The sequence below is a fragment of the Spermophilus citellus genome, assembly GCF_964194105.1.
Source record: "Spermophilus citellus genome assembly, chromosome: 5".
In the NCBI taxonomy this organism is placed as follows: domain Eukaryota; kingdom Metazoa; phylum Chordata; class Mammalia; order Rodentia; family Sciuridae; genus Spermophilus; species Spermophilus citellus.
In genome coordinates, this window is record NC_138186.1 from 47,365,122 (window position 1) to 47,381,459 (window position 16,338).

A 16,338-nucleotide genomic window follows, 5' to 3' on the forward strand; every position below is an offset into this window, starting at 1 on the left:
GTCCCCTCTTGTCATCCACTGTTCTCTATAGTATGTGTAGAAAGGTGGGGCAAAAGTGGCTTTAGGGAAAGTCTACAATGTCCCTAATGCCTATACAGGGCTAGGAAATGGGAGTTCTTGTCTCCAGGGTATGGGTGACAGAAATGGGTACCCCCTATTTGCACTTAAGAAGGTTTCCTTGGCTGAACAAAGTCTTTGTTTCCAAGAGATTAACTGTCCTGATGCATCTGGGAGAGTGAGATTCAGAACCATGCAGCTGGTCCCACAGCTTCCTGTTCCACGCTTCCCATCCCATTACCCCCTGGGATGAGACAGAGGAGAAGGGTGTCAGGATCAAACTTGCAAAAGGCACAGCATTCTGAATTATAGTCACCTCCCCTCTAACCCCAAATTTCAGGCCCATATCACCTGATACGTCTCAGATCTCCCTTTCCTGTGGAGAGGGAATACCCTCTTAAGGAGTTGCTGAGCTGCTGGGGCAGACATAGCCTCTGTCCCCCAGATTAGAGGAGGGTCATGCATTGGAGTTGGAGAAGACACAGAAATCAGCCAGAGACTATAATTAAAACATCAGAACATTTTCGCTCATGTTAAGCATCTTATACCTAACGATGGTTACTAGGTAGTATAGTAAACTTGGGGGTATATCATCTGAAAAACAGAAGTTTCTGAGGGAAGAAGGTAGCCAAGCCACAAACTGTTGGATGGAAGAGGAATATATTCTATTACATAAGGTCCAAGGATTAGAAATTTTTGGGAATCGATTTCCTCAGGTTAAATCTAACAACTTTATTTTTCTTTCCTTCTTTCTTTCTTTTCCTTCATTATTATTATTATTATTTGCAGCATTGAGGATTGAACCCAGGGTCATTCTACCACTAAGCTATATACTCACCCCTTTTTTGAGACATGGTATCCCTAAGTTGCTCATGATAGCCTTAAACTTCAGATCCATCATCTACCTTTACCTCCTGAGCCACTGGGATTACAGGTATGCACTACTGGATCTGACTAACCTAAGAATTTTCTAACAGAGCTGTCCAAAAGATAAAGCATGGCTCTGGGAAGACAGGTGTCCTTGGCTCCTGGCATTAAGGTCCCTGGCAAGCTCTGTGTTGAATTGCAAAACTGGGAGGACAGTTTTGATGACATGGTGAGGAAAGTGGACAGGTTTTGCTGCATAAGACTCCAAAAAAGAACAGACTGCTTCTCACTCCTTGTTGGGATGAGAAGAGCTGAGCAAGGATGGCTGTAGGGGCTGAGAGTGACACCATACAAACTGGACCTGGAAATCAGCAGAGAAGTTGAATAGGTGAAATCAAATACTAGAAAACACTTTGTAAACAGGTTATAAGTTAGAGGGGGCAACCACAGGCTCCTAGGGCTGTGGTATGCAGGAGAGACCGAGGAAGGAGGAAGGAGAAGCTAGGGAAGCTGTACAGCTGTGATAACCCTAGGCACTCCAGGGAAAGGTTAGGCTTTGGGACCTGCTGCATGAGGACAGCTCAGATTGTGGTTGAAGGCCAAGGGGTACACAGAGATGGGGAAAGTTAAGCTAATTGTCTGGAGTTATGGTTTTCCCAAAGCCTGGCCCTTTGGGGCCTCTGCTCTCCCCAGTACCATCCCCTAGCTGAACATCTGTGAAGTCACACAATTAGCCAGATAGTAGAAAAAATACCTTTTTATATTAATTATTAGGAATAATCCATTCATTTAATGCAGGATATGTATAGGGGAAGGTTAGGTGCTGTCACGTGAATGAGGGGAAACGTGCAAAAGGAACTGTGGTAAGGAGGGGGATGGTCCCCCACTTTCCACAAACTACAAACAGCAACATGAACATAGAGAATCACGAATAAGAGGGTCCTCCCTCATGTCTCCCCCATCCTGTTCTTCCATGTGTTCCAATGTGGTCCCTAGAGGTGCCAGGGCATCTGGAAGTTCTGGGCAGGAAGTGGGGTGCAGTGTGTGGCCTCAAAATTGTGCAGATGCTTCCGAGCCTGAGGAAAGGGGGTGGGGCAAGTGGGCACAGAGCACCATAGGCAGCAGAAGCCATTGGACACCCTCCTCACTTCCCATCCTCCACCCTCCAAATTCACCACTCTATGAAAGCTGCCACTTCTATTGCTTACAAGGGATCCCCTGTCCCCAAACTCTATATGTGACCCCTTCCATTCAGTCCCCTTCCACTGCTTCTCACTGAGCTCACCAAAAACAGAGCCAGCTGCCGCCGTCCATCTGCACTCATGTCCTCCCCTGCAGAGAAGAGGCACTTAAACCTGGCCAGGTGCTTAGGTATTCAGCCCCTTCTTGGACTCTCCTCACTTGCCCTCCTTACCCACACTCCAGGGGAAGTCAGGCCCATGTTCTGCCTGGTAGGAACGGAGGACAGACAGACACCAGTCCTCTTCCACCTCCCATCGGCTATAAATAGAGGCTGTTCAGGGAGAGAAATGAAAACCTATAAGCAACCTGGCCTTGTTAGGCCCCTGCCACAAGCCTTATCAGGTACCTCTTACCTTCTTCCAGCTGTGAGGAGGCCTCCAGCCACTGCCTCACCACACGAAGACCTTCCTCTGCCATCACACGAGGATACCTACAGAGAAGCACCAAGACAGGAGGTTAGGACTGATTTCACTTCACTCTTCACCCCAAAACTTCCCTCCCTCCCCATGCTAGTGTCTATCCCCATCTACCAGCTCTCACCGAAACTGTAGGAGCTTCAGAAGGAGGTCATTGCCTCGGTTGGACATGATGTCTTCAGGAACCCTGAGGATGAGAAGAATTACTCTGGAGGGGCTCGAGGTTGGGAAGGAAGGATCTGAAAAGCTGTGTTTCTGGTAGGCAGAGGTGGCAGGGGCAACTTCTAGCCATTTCTGAGGTCTGGGGAGGGCAGAGGCTCCGAAGCACTCACGTCGTGGTGATGATCTCATCCTTGGTTCTCCGGATCAGTAGCACGGGGCCCTGGTACCTTCAGGACAGAGCAGCAGGGAAGGAAAGCTCAGATGGAGAAAAGTAACAACTTGTCTACCCCCATCCTAAGCTAGCCTTCACCCAGGAGTGAGGTCAGAATATTTAAAATGGGCATGGCAGTCAGGACATGGTGGTACATGCCTATAATCCAAGTGTCTGCAGAGGCTGAGGCAAGAGGATCACAAGTTTGAGGCCAGCCTTAGCAATTTAGTGAGGCCCTCGGCAAGTTAGTGAGACCCTGTCTCAAAAATAAAAATGAAGGAAGTGAGGCTGTAGCTCAGTGGCAGAGCACTTGCCTAGCATGTGTGAGGCACTGGGTTTGATCCTTAGTACCACATAAAAATAAACAAATAAAGGCATTCTGTCCATCTACAACTACAAAAACTAAAAAAATAAAATATAAAAAGGATGAGATGTAGCTCAGTGGTAAGAGTGCCCTGGGTTCCATTCCCGTTATTAAAGAAAGAAGAAAGAGAGAAAGAAAGGCAGGCAGGCATTGCTTAGTTTGATCTTGAGGCGGGGGAGCCCTGCTCTGCCAGGCCCTAATCCATTGACTGCCAGATCATGAGGAAGTTCAGGGGATTTGAGGTGTGACTGGGTGTGACAGATAACTCATGGGGCAGTGGCTATTTGCCAGCTTTCCATTTAGGGCTATTTTCAGTATATTAATGCCCAACAGTGCTGTGGCATGGGTTGGTGGGTAATGGGGGTGAGTGAGATGCTGGACACTTGCCTGCCCTCACCTGCACAGTTGTTCTGCATTGTTTAGATTGAGATGCTGCCTCACAGTCCTGGTCACCAGGCCCCCTGGAGTGGGATAAAGGTGAAGGGATAGCAGTGACAAAGACCTTGCCCAACACAGAGGTCCCCACTGTTCACAGGAAAAAAACTGAGCAGAAATAAGAGGTCTGAGCCTTCCTAATTCTTCCCACGCACACAAATGAAAACCATCTCCAGTTAGAATAGCTCCTAATTCCAGCCCACCCCTTCCCTGGAAGGACAGTCCTGGGAGCTGTACTCACTCCAGCTGTCTGGCATGACCTTCAAAGCCAAGGGTACCAGGTCATCAAAGGAGGCATCCAGTATCACAGCACTTACATCTGGGTAGGACATAGCTGCCCATGTGGCTAGTAGCAGAATAAGAAAGAAGGCAAGGACTGAGAGATGCTCTTGCCTACCATACACACCCTCATCCCATGGGCCAACCCCACCCTAGCCAGGATGTTATCCCCTGGTCTCTCCTTAAACCCCACTTCACTTGGCCAGGGCACAATCTGGAGAAGAAGATATCCCAGTGCATGGAAAGACAGTAGGCAGAACATACTCTTTCCCTGAACTGCCCACCAAGGACCCTCGGCTACTTCAAGGAAGGAAGGAAAGGTGAAGTTTATACAACTAGATATCTACTCCTGGGCCCACCTAGAGATTTTAACTCCTCCCTCTTCTTCCTTGAGCCTCTACCCCCATCCAGAGCCATTGGTGTATTTCTCCACCTCTCCTAGGTGGGGGGCATGAATGTGTCTACAGTGGCGTGTGGAAAGAAAACTGGTACCAGTGAAGCCACCAATGGACCAGGCGTAGATGATAATGTCCTGGGGCTGGAAACCCAGGCGGTGGATGGCAAACTGGACCACCACATCCATGGCGTTGGCTTCATTCTGAGGAAAAGGCACCCCCTGCAGGAGGAAGGGCAAAGGCAGGAGGGGGTCACACCAAAGGCCAGCTCACCTGCCACCTGCATCCTCCTAATATGGACCCTTCCTACAGCCACCCTGCAACAGAGAAGATGTGGAAGAAAAAGGTGGTGGGAGAGGACAATGTTTGAGATCCACTGCCTTTCAGCCAGCCCCCAACTGTGAGTGTGGGGGGGGGGAAGCTCCCATGCTGCCTTCACATTTACAGCCTCCCAGCCCTCAGCACCTAGCCTCAGTGAATGGAAGGCCCCACAGAAATTGCACCCCATTTCCTCCCCTCCAGTAGCTCACCAGAAATAATTCTGGAAAAGAAAGGGATTGCAAAGAGGGTCTCACCGTGCTTCCAGCAAAGCCAGGATGATTCCAGCCCAGGACTGAATATCCAGCTGTAACACAAGGGGAGGAGGGACTGAAACCTCATGGCCCTCTCTGTCTCTGAGGGAAAGACAGCAGAAGTACCCTCCAAACTCAGAGGCAAATTGCTCCAAGCCTTCCCAGGATAAGGAGATATGATGCCAAAGACTCTGAGGCAGCAGAAGGGAAAGATGTATGACTGTGTGATGGAACAGAATGAAGAGCATAATAAAGGTAGGGGATACGGAAAAGGGGAACAATATATGATTCACAAAGCAAATGGGGAGTGGACTTTTCCCCAAAAGTGAGAGACCGAGACCTCACTCTGAGAAAGTAAAGGTTAGTTCTGGGAAGATCAGAGCAGTGTGAGCGGTAGGTATATTCCAGTCCAAAGAGCAGAAATAAGAGGGCTGAGCCATGGCCTACCTTCCAGGGGCGTGGAGACACAGCCCACCTCATAGAACCCGGCGTTCCCCTCACAGCAGATCACCTAGGAAAGAGACAGAAAGGCAGGGCTCAGAGATCCACTGGAAATTCCCACATGAACAGGGAGGGCAGCCTGAGAAGAGCTGTGTAGGGAAGAGGAAAGGGAAGTTCCTATTCTTTTTTGAGGTAAATAAAAACTTATCATTCCACAAAGTCCATAAGATGAGAGGCAAAGTGACTACAAATGCTTGGCAAACTGGACCCTCAGAGGAAGATGACTCAAGTTGGATCGCTCCACCACCCAGTACAATGTCCATTTTCCCTTGGGAGGCCACCAGGTAGGCTGCTCTTAGGAGAGGATGGGATTATGGATCACGCAAGCACACTGGAAACTGAACCCAAAGCCTCACAAATGCTCTATCACTGAGCTACACTCCCAGAGCCTGAATTTTCTTTCCTTCATAGCTTTTGGTCTGTTTTGTGCCTGTCCCTGTTTTGTGGCATGCCTACTGCTTTCCTTCTCCTTCTCCTTCATTGGGCTTTAATCTTTTAATTAGATAAACTCTAGTTCCATGGTGTCCCAAATTGAAGCCCGGAGATGGTGGGACCTGCATGAACTCCCATAGCAGGCAGAGTTAGCCCTAGAACCCAGCTCCTAGATTCCTGGGTCAGTGCTCTTTCCAGAGCTCCTTCATGGAAGCAGGAGACTTTGGAGCCAGGCTGCCTTAATCCACATACAATGCTACCACTTACTAACTGTATGAGCTAGGAAAGTTATTCTGTGCCTCAGTTTCATCATCTATAAAAATGGGCTAACGTGAAAAGTACCTATCTCACAGGATTGTTAAGAAGATTACAATATATGTCTTACATGGAATAAATGTTCTTGGTGGTGACAACTATGATTATTATTTTTTGAACTTGTATTTCCCTGTCTTAGAGTTTTTCTATAGAGGGTTTTAGGGTACAGCTTGGATTATTCCCCACTCTGATGCCACAGGGAAAGTCTGTATGACTAGGGTCCCCTGAGCCTCTACTGCCCTCCCCGCACACCACCTTTGGTCCCTGTGGTCTCTCACCAGCTTCTGTCCCTGGGGCTCAGCTGTCCCCCGCCGATCCACAAACATGGTGTCAATCTCATTGCCATCACAGGCCAGCAGCTTTGCCCGGCGGCCGTTACACTAGGGAGATGTAATGGCCAGGTTGTGAGGAGCAAGAGGCTACATCTCTGGGGAAGAGAAGGGCCAGCAGGGGGCAAGACAGGGGGCCTCACCTCTTCCACCAACCGGGCCTGGCCCTGGAGCAGCACAGGCATGAGGGCCTTCTGGAGCAGGTATACAGAGCCTGGATATAGCATCCGGCGCCCCAAAGTGTGTGCCACCAGGTAGCTGTAGGAAACATGGATTAATGAACCCCCAAGTCCCCAGTGGGGCCTGGATATTGACTCAGCTCTAGCATTGTCAGAATGGTGAGCCTGCTTCACCACTGACCTTCACAGCTTCACAGTCCTCTTTCAGGACTTAATGAAATAATATATGTGCTAGGTTGGTGTTTTTGAAACTTTTTTTTTAACTGTAAGAATTGTAAATATGTACATTTTCTACTATGGCCCACTATATACATATATACACAGATGCTCCTCAACTTATAAGGTGGTTACAGCCCAACAAAATCATTGTAAATTGAAAATATCACTGTTAAAAACACATTTAAGGGCTGGGGATGTGGCTCAAGCGGTAACAAGCTCGCCTGGCATGCGTGGGGCGCTGGGTTCGATCCTCAGCACCACATAAAAATAAAGATGTTGTGTCCACTGAAAACTAAAAAATAAATATTAAAAAAATTCTCTCTCTCTTTAAAAAAAAAAGGAAAAAAAAAAAAAGATTGACTAGTGGGTCAAAATCCATAGTTTGAAAGACATCAAACTAGACCACAAACTCCATCAGGGCAGAGACCTGGCTATTTTGTATAATGCAATATGCCCAGTACTTGCCACATAGGAGGTACCTAAAGCACTGTAGAGTAGGGGCTTAATAAATAATTATTGAACAAACTTTCTAATCTAGACAGATAAGATATGGTACGTGCTATTCCTGAAAAAGATGATTGACAATTTCCAGTTAACCTTGAAGTTGGACAGCCCCAGAATGTCTCACAAACTCTCTAGCATCCCCTTCAAAACCTCAAATCTGAGGGGTTGGGGATAAGGCTCAGTGGTAAAGCGCTTTCCTGGCATGCGTGAGGCCTCTCAAGTACCTCAAAAACAAGTCCTCAAATCTGGCTTGCCCATCTACTGATCAGCACACTGTCAACAATCAACCCCTTAGTCCAACCCCTTCCTTAGCATTCTAGAAAATGCCCCATCTCCCCACAAAAGAAAATGCCCAGCATCTGCTTTGGTGTAAGATATGAGTGGTTGCTGTTGTTATTCTGTCATCAATAAACTAAGACTTACTTGGCACAGGCACCCAGGCAAGGTATAAGTCCTTCAGAAATGTTACCCTACTTATTTTCCCCAAGAACTCTATAAGGCAGGCTACTCACAGATGCAGAAACTGAGGCACAGTGGGGCCAAGGGCCAGGGTGGAAGAACCAAGGAGCGAAGCAGCCAGGATGGTTACACAGAAGTGCACTAGAGCCTGCTCCAGCTAAAGATGATGTGTTTCCTTTCCACCCCCAACCCCACTGTTCCTTCTCAGTCACACTGAAAGAGCTTTTGTGTCAGACAGAGCTGTGTTAATATCCCAGTTCTTCACCTGTGAGATTTTGGTCCTCTCTGAGTATTTTCTTCACACATAATGTGGATAAAAACTTCTTCACCACAAATGATACACACAAGCACTTGGCCCTAGGCCCAATCAATAAATGACAGCCATTTTATGATGGAGTACCAGTCCTAGGATCCTTACCCCATGTCCTCTCTACCCTGCTGGCCTCCCTCCCGCATCATGTCCCACCTGGTGATCTGACAAGGCAGCTTCTTAACACGATTGAGGAGGGTGTCTGCTGTTCCCCTGTGTAGGGGCTCTGGGCGAAGTAGGGCCACACCCCGGCGGGAAGGGCCCCCTCGAGACTCCTTCCTGAGAAAGAGAAAGAAGTAAGGGAAGATAGGGTCAAGAAAAGAAAGCTGGATATCTGAGGTCCAGAGAAAGGTGGGGGTCTAGGAATGAGAAGGTGGCACTAGAAGACAAGCACTGGGACCTGAGAGGGGATGGAGGGCAGGGACAAGCAGTACAGGGATTATCTTGAGACAGTTCCAAGGAAGGGATAGAGTAAAAGGACTGGGGTCTCACCGACTACTGGGTTCTTCCCAGTGGAAGTCAATTGGCCAGCTCCTGAAGTCAAAGTTGTAGTTGGCAAGCTGCCTCTGTGGTGAGCAGGGTATAAAAGAGTTGGAGAGGAAAAGGGGGATTCAGAACTGAGGGTGGGTGGTCCCCATCCACCCTCAACATCCTTGTCATCCACAGGCCTGGCCTCCACACGTCACAGGAGACCAAGTGGAGGTCAGCACCCTCCAAGTTCTCAGATGGAAACTCTACTATGACTAGAACAATTGGGAAAGACAGATGTCTTATTTGAGCATCAGTGCTGACCCATCTTCCCTCTTCCAGACAAGGAAACTAACTTTTCTTTTTAAAGAATCTAAGACTGACCCACCCCTAGCAGGTGCTTCAGATATAGAGAGTGGGGGCCCATTGGCTGGTCACATTCCCTTCTCTACCTGGATGCCTTAAATGGTGCCATCTTGGTGGCTCAGAAATCCCCCAGCAGATCAAACTGATGGTCTCATGGCTGAGTGTCAGGAGGGAAGTCACCACAATGGGCTCTATTCTGGAAAAAAAAGCTCTGACTATTCCATTCACACAGCCAGCTCCCTCTCTTCGACTCCTGCAGCCAGGGGCCAGTTCTGCCACACAGACCATCTGTGCCTCTGGTCACCCTGCTGTGTTAGCCCACATGCTTTCTGTGGGCAATGGGAGCTGTATCTTCATGCTGTACTGTGTTCCTCCCCCACCCCCAGAGCTCTGGCTCTCTATTTTGAGGAGGTTTTTTTTTCCTCCTGTCAGAGAAATTCTTGATATTTTCAAAAATAACTTGACTAAGAGAGAGCAATATAAAAATTGTACAAAAATATAAATGACAAAACAAAACAAAATGAAGAAAAGCCAATTTCAGCCAGGCTTTGTTCAGATCTGCTCTCAAATCTAGACTCAGCCACTTCCTTGCTCTGTGACTCTGCACAGGTCACTTAACCTCTCTTTTTGCCTATGTTTCTTCAGATGTACAAATGAGGGTAATTATGCTACCTCACACAGCTGTTATGAGAATTAGAAAGGACATATGCATTATGCAAAATGTCTCAGAACAGTGGCAAGGTACAGAGCATTATTACACAGCTCCATAAATGGTGGTATGGAGTAATCATCAAGGCAATGATGGTAATCATAGCTATCTGATCCCAGAAACAGGAAGGAGCTTCATGGGGCCCCATAGCCCCTTTTCAAAGATAATCACACTCCAGCACTGGCAAACCTGGCAGAACTTCAAGGACATTGTGCCCTGGCTTTTCTGCCTCCTGGAGCCACACTGTGCTCTCGGGCATAGGAGTAGCTATGCCTGTCCATCTTGTCCCATCCCCAAACAAAGCTAGCATGGTGTTCAATGCATACAACAAAAACAAATATTTATAGAACTGAGTTACTGTGATAGAAAACTCTCCCAAGAAATATTATGGAGGGCTGGGGATTTAGCTCAGTAGTACAAGCGCTTGCCTAACATCTCTGAGATGCTGAATTTAATCCCCAGTACTGCAAAAAAAAAAAAAAAAAGAAGAAGAAGAAAGAAATATTATGAATGTTTCTACCTCTAGACAATTCTTGTGGATTGAAAGTGGAGAGGAAGAGGGTTGTTCTAACAGAATATTCATAAGAAGTGATAGCGAGGACAGTTCATTTATGGAGTAGGGAAAGGACACAGCAATATTTGCAGGCAAAGACCCAGTGTGGTGGGTGGCAAAGCACACCACCTCCTCCTGGCAGAAGCTGGTGCCTGGAACTCTGGGGGCAGCTGAGGAAGCTGCTAGCAGGGTATGTTGTCTGACACCTTTCCTAGAACTTCTCACCTTATTTTCTGCAGACTGGTTCCGATGTGTTGCTTCTAAGATGGTGATGAACTGCCGGTATTGGGGGTTGGTCCAGCGGCCAATGCCTGGCAGAGAGAGGACAGGAAGTAGTTTATTGGGAAAACAAGGAAGGAAGATGTCTTGGTCTTAGGGAGAGATGGGTAAGAAAGCCCTGGAAGGAAAGGTAAGAGAAAAAGGAACTGAGAGCCTACAATGTCGGGAAACAGACCTTCCTCCTTCTTCCACATCCAGCAAAAGGCTAAAGAATTCTTTAATTCCTTAGCTTCTTCAGTTTCTCTATTTTTTTCTTTCGGTGCTGGAGATTCATTTTGTTTCTTTATAGACTAGCAAGCTTCCATCTTTCAGAATGTTCATTCTCCTTGGTCTTAAAACACTGTCACCCAGTGCTTGCTTTCTGTATGTTCTAACCCTTGCCATCTGGCTTCACACTCTCTTGCCCTTGCCCATAATTATCTCATCACTGAATCTATGTACCCTTCCTCTGTCCTTATTCTCTTCAATTGCTCCACTCAGCATTCTTCCTGTCCCTCCAGATTCTTTCTTCCATTGCTTCCTGGGCTTGCCCTGGCTTCCTTAGGATTCCCACACTGCCTCTCTCCTGCCTCTTTTCTCCTTCCCATTGGGAAGGGCAGCAATTCTCAGTGCTGACTCCTCTCCCCCTTCAGGATCACATCCACTCTCCCTTACTGCTGAGAAATATCAAATCCCAACTTTTCTCCTTACTGCTCACTGACCTGGCAGGTGTTGTATGCCAGGGACTGTTCTACCCAGGGGAGACAGGCAGGAAATGAGATGCATAGCTCCCTGCCTCAAAGAGCTGGCATTCTGATAGGGGTGAGGTGGAACCAGGAAAAGTCAATAAACTTTTTAAAAAATTGTCAGAGTGGTCTAAGTGCTACAACAACAATAAAACCAGAATGAACTAGAACTTTTTCAAGGGTAATGCCCCTGAACAATATGACAATGAGAAAAGAAGCAAGATACAGAATGATTTGTATGGAGCAATGCCACCTATGCCAAAAATGTAAAATGCACAAAATCACACTGTATTGTTTATAGATTCTTACCATATTTCATAGATTCTAAGAAGAATTGTTTTAATATTTGAAAACTCTAAAATTAATATACATTTTTCAATGAATGTTAGCTTAGATTTGATAAAAGAAGGTATATTATTCATAAAAGTACAAAAATATGGACCAGATCATAGTCCACCAGATGAACTATGATTATTTCTGGGCAAAGAGGAAGTGGGGCTGGGAGGATTCCAATGGCAAATACAAGTCCACTGTAATGCTTTGATATTTTATTGACAAAAGTAACAGACCAGGGTTGAGATTCTGGCTCAGTGGTAGAGCACTTGCCTAGCACATGTGAGGCGATGGGTTCGATCCTCAGCAACACATAAAAATGAATAAATAAAATAAAGATTTAAAAAAAAGGTAATAAACCGGGTGTGGTGGTGCACACCTGTAATCCCAGTGGTTTGGGAGGCTGGGGCAGGAAGTTCAAGAGTTCAAAGCCAACCTCAGCAGCAGTGAGGCACTAAGCAACTCAGTGAGACCCTGTCTCTAAATCAAATACAAAAAGGGCTGGGGATATGTCTCAGTGGTTGAGTGCCCCTGAGCTTAATCCCTGGTACCCGCCTCCCCAAAAAAGGTAACCAAGGCAAATAGCAAAACACACAAGCATTGTAATATTTAAAATATTTTGTTCTCTAGATTTTTGGGTTTTTTTTCTAAATTAAAAATAAATAAAAAATTAAGATGAAACTTGAGTAGTATAAGCTACTTTTGAGACAAGTGGTCAGGAAAAGTCACTCAGAGGAGGGAGCCCAGCCAAACAGAGATCAGGGGTAAGAATGCCTCAGGCAGGGGGCCCTTACCTGAGTGACCCCAACTGTAACCATCCAGCCCCAACCCCACACTCTGAAGCATCTCCCTCACCTGGTGGTCATTAATATGTACCCACCGAGTCTCAATGACTTGTTTTGCCTTTTTGTTTTGTTTTTACTAATAAGATGAAACATATGTACATAAAACACACATTCAAAATTTAAAAATGCAAAGCAAGTGAGGTGTGGTGGCACATACCTATAATCCCAGCTACTCAAGAGACTGAGGCCAGCTGGGTAACTTAAAAAGATGCTATCTTAAAATAAAAAATAAAAAGGGCTGGGGATGTAGCTCAGTGGTCTAACACTCCTGGGTATCCCCCGCAAAAAAAAAAAAAAAACGACCCTACAAAGTAAACATTGATGTGACTATCACCCAGTTCAAGAGAGCTACTTCCAGTCAGGAGTCTTCCCATCCTGTATTTCCTCCACCCCAGGGAATCATTCACCTTACTTTCAAAATAAGCAAGCACTTGTTCTTTTGAGTGACTTGTTACATACATAAGTATTCCTTTTAAATTTTATATAAGTGAAAACATACTACATACATCAAATCATGGTGCACTTCTTCCACTTCATATGTTTGTAAGATTCATCTGCAGTAAGTGTAGATATAGTTTGTTCATTTGCATTGCTGTGTAGTGTTCTATGGTTATACCATAAAGTATTATTTATCCATCCTATATGTCATGACCATTGGAGGTGTTTCCAATAGGATTATTATAAATGATGCATGCTATATTCTTATTTATACTTGTGCAGGAATTTCTCTAGCTCCTTAGAGAAAAGATTGTGCTTTAGACCATCCATGGTTATTCCCCCTCAGGACCCAGCACCAAACTGTATTCGCAAAAATAACTTAATATTTACCCAGTGATGGATAAATCCAAACTAGGCTTCCTCTCCACCTACCTCGGAGGCAGGCCACACCTGCCAGTAGCAGCAGCAATGTCCCAGCATAGTGAGAAAATGGCACCACTTTGGACAAACTCAAGTAACCTGGGAGGGGAGAGGGATGATATGAGAAGCTCTCCACAGTGCTCCTTAGCTCTTCTTCCCCACTAGCCCCCAATCTCCCTCAACACCTCTCTTTGGAACAGCCACACCCTGAGAGGAAGAATATATGCCTGATGGAAGAGGGAAGCCAAGCCATCCTCACAGGTTCTCTTTCCTCTTTAGGGGGGTGGTTCACCTGCCAACAACCTGCCCATTTCCTGCCCCACCACCTTTGAAACCACACTGACCTTTCCTGTACAAGTAGAAGAAGGCGAAGGGAGAGGAGTAATAAGAGATGGACCAGAAGACTGAAGCCTGCAGCAGAGAGATAGGGACAGGCAATCAATATACTCACATGCACACATGCATACTGGTCTACCATTTCCAGGCCTGGACTCTGAGCAAGGTAGATAACCTGAGGAATATCATATCAAGTATCTATTCTGTGGATGACATCATGCACACAGAAAGTGCTTAATATTTGTTGAAAGGTAGGGCATCATAGCATAATGCAGGCTGGGAAAACTAGGTGCAGATTCTATTTTATTCCTCTAATCATTCCCAGACAAAATCTCATCATATTTAAAGACCAGTCTCAGGGCTGGGGATGTGGCTCAAGCGGCAGCGCGCTCGCCTGGCATGCGTGCGGCCCGGGTTCGATCCTCAGCACCACATACCAACAAAGATGTTGTGTCCGCCGAGAACTAAAAATAAATATTAAAAATTCTCTTCTCTCTCTCTCTCTCTCCTCTCTCACTCTCTCTTTAAAAAAAAAATATTAAAAAAAAATTCTCTCTCTCCCCCTCTCTCTTTAAAAAAAAAAAAAAAAAAAAAAAAGACCAGTCTCTAACTACTCCAGTTAATCAAGTCTTTTCAATTGGCCCTGCTCAGGACAGTCCCTGGCCTGGTCCCCAGGGACCAGAGATGTGCAAACGTCACCATAGGAACCCTGCCAGAGAGAACAGCTGTCTCTGCAGCCAAAGAGGTTAGTTGCCAGGGAGGACAGGTCACAGGGGACTGCAGGACTTAGCACCTGCAGATGGTCCCAAGAGTAAACATGTTTTCCTCAGGGTTTAGGCTGCCCCAGAGAAAGTTTTGCTTCATACAAAGGGGAGTGCCAACTGTACACGCTTGAGAGTGTGTCTGTGTGTGTGTGTTGGAAAGGTCTGCAGCAAAGCTCAGAGCACCCTCAACCCCCAGGGGCACTGCTTTCTCCCAGGCCTGGGGAAGAGTAAGTTCAAGAGGGCAGCTGGGTCTGAAAAGATGCAGTGAATAGCAGATGCTGGGGTAGACATACCAGTGCCAGGATGCTGTCCGCATGTTTCTCCAGGGCACGGGGCTGATAGTATGTATCCTGCCAAAATAGATGGCCCCATTAAGGACCCTGACCATTAAAAAGTCTTACCTCTTCCCTTTCAAAAGCCCTAATATGCATCCTTTGGTTCTACCCTGCTTGGCTATCTCTCTTGAGACACTCCTAGCCTCTACAAAAGACTTTCTTCCCCACCCCCACCCTGAACATGATTTCCCATCCTTGACCATGAGAACAAGCTCAGGGTGCTGGACTTATAAGCAAAAGTGAAAGCAGTATTGGGCAACTTTTGCTTCTTTTTCACAACCCAGTTGCAAATGGGTTGAGCATGTCCCTACAGGGAGCAGGGTTAGTGAGAAGAAAGGAGAGACACCATGACAATTCTAAGAGGGAAAGAAGAGCAACAGAAATAAGAGTAGGTTGATTAAGAAAAGATGTGGCTCAGTGGTAGAGCACTCGCCCAGCATGTGCGAGACCCTGGGTTTGATCCTCTGTACCACATAAAAATAAATAAAATAATGGTATTGTGTCCAACTACAACTAAAAAATAAAATATTAAAAAGAAAAGAAAAGAAAGAACGTGGCTAGGAGTGGGCAGTTTGTAGAGGTTAGTAAACATAACTTGAGACTAACAATAAAAGGAAGAGAATAGGGGAATAGCCTATCACTACCCGCAGATTTCGTAAATGCAATGACCCTGGGGTCTCCAGGCTAGGTTTGGAGGGTGTGTGTGTGGGGGGGAGAACGGCAGATACATGATAGGCAGATACATGATGCGCAGAAGTCATTTTGAAACTCAATGCCAGGTTAAAGGGAAAAATAAACAAAGCCCGGAGAGGCACCAAAGGAAACCGAAGAAGAAATTGGGAGTATGACGGCAAAATCCACCGGATCCCCAATCGCACAGGGTCTCTTGCAGGACTTGAGACCCAAGTGGGGCCGGCATGAACCATGACAGATGGGGTGGGGGGGATGCGGGGAGGAAAAAGCAAAGACTGGTAGTGGAATGAGAAAGCAGTGCTCAAACAACGATGAAGAGAGAAGGCGGGTAGTCCATAGGCGTGACTTGAACCCTGGAAACACAAACAGCGCAGACTTTTCGGACAACCGGCTTGACAAGCCGACTCCCCTTATTTCCAATAGTGGGCACTTCTGGGGAGCAAAGGCCGTAAAAGGTTTGGGCTGTACCATGTTTTTGACCAGGGAGGAACTCGACTCACCCAGGAGCTGGTAGGGGGATTAGTGACTGAAGTTGGAGTCTCGGGGACGCTGGATGGGGCCCTTTCTGAGTCCCTCTCCCGGTAGATTTTGTAGAGCCGGGGGCCGAGAACGCAGCTCAGTAGCTTCGCCATGGCCCCGGCTCGGGCCGCTGCTCTTCCAGCAGCAGGTCCCCCTACTGGCCCCGCCCTCCCCTGCCTCTGAGGTGTTGCGTGCCCTTGACGTCAACACGTACCGGCTCCGCCTCGTGCTGAGTCGGGACTTTCTCAGCGCTTACTGGGAAGGGTTTCGCGCTGTTGGACCTACGGGTACAGCAATGGTCAGAAAT

The 16,338-nt window shown here is 46.8% G+C and overlaps 1 protein-coding gene across 1 annotated transcript; it reads right to left on the bottom strand.

Moving 5' to 3' along the window:
• Positions 1-803: 803 nt before the first annotated feature.
• Positions 804-16,213, bottom strand: ABHD16A (abhydrolase domain containing 16A, phospholipase). The gene is made up of 20 exons (XM_081294136.1): positions 16,013-16,213; positions 14,778-14,834; positions 13,729-13,795; positions 13,397-13,483; positions 10,570-10,655; positions 8,741-8,814; positions 8,405-8,527; positions 6,721-6,835; positions 6,527-6,628; positions 5,448-5,511; positions 5,004-5,053; positions 4,526-4,649; positions 3,996-4,100; positions 3,717-3,780; positions 2,915-2,971; positions 2,707-2,769; positions 2,520-2,596; positions 2,339-2,437; positions 2,210-2,256; positions 804-2,000 (listed from the first exon to the last, which is right to left on the bottom strand). Exons 1-20 carry the CDS (start codon positions 16,142-16,144, stop codon positions 1,917-1,919), a joined length of 1,677 nt encoding a protein of 558 aa, XP_081150262.1. The 5' UTR covers positions 16,145-16,213; the 3' UTR covers positions 804-1,916.
• Between the last annotated feature and the right edge of the window lie 125 nt (positions 16,214-16,338).

Bases quoted from the DNA above. Each gene is read 5' to 3' on its own strand.
- ABHD16A (XM_081294136.1), bottom strand. From the start codon at position 16,144: ATGGCGAAGCTACTGAGCTGCGTTCTCGGCCCCCGGCTCTACAAAATC. The intron at 14,835-16,012 runs GTGAGTCGAGTT...CTATTTTGGCAG, and splicing joins ATCCCCCTACCAGCTCCTGG to GATACATACTATCAGCCCCG. The intron at 3,781-3,995 runs GTGAGTACAGCT...ATCCCACTCCAG, and splicing joins GGTCATGCCAGACAGCTGGA to GGGGCCTGGTGACCAGGACT.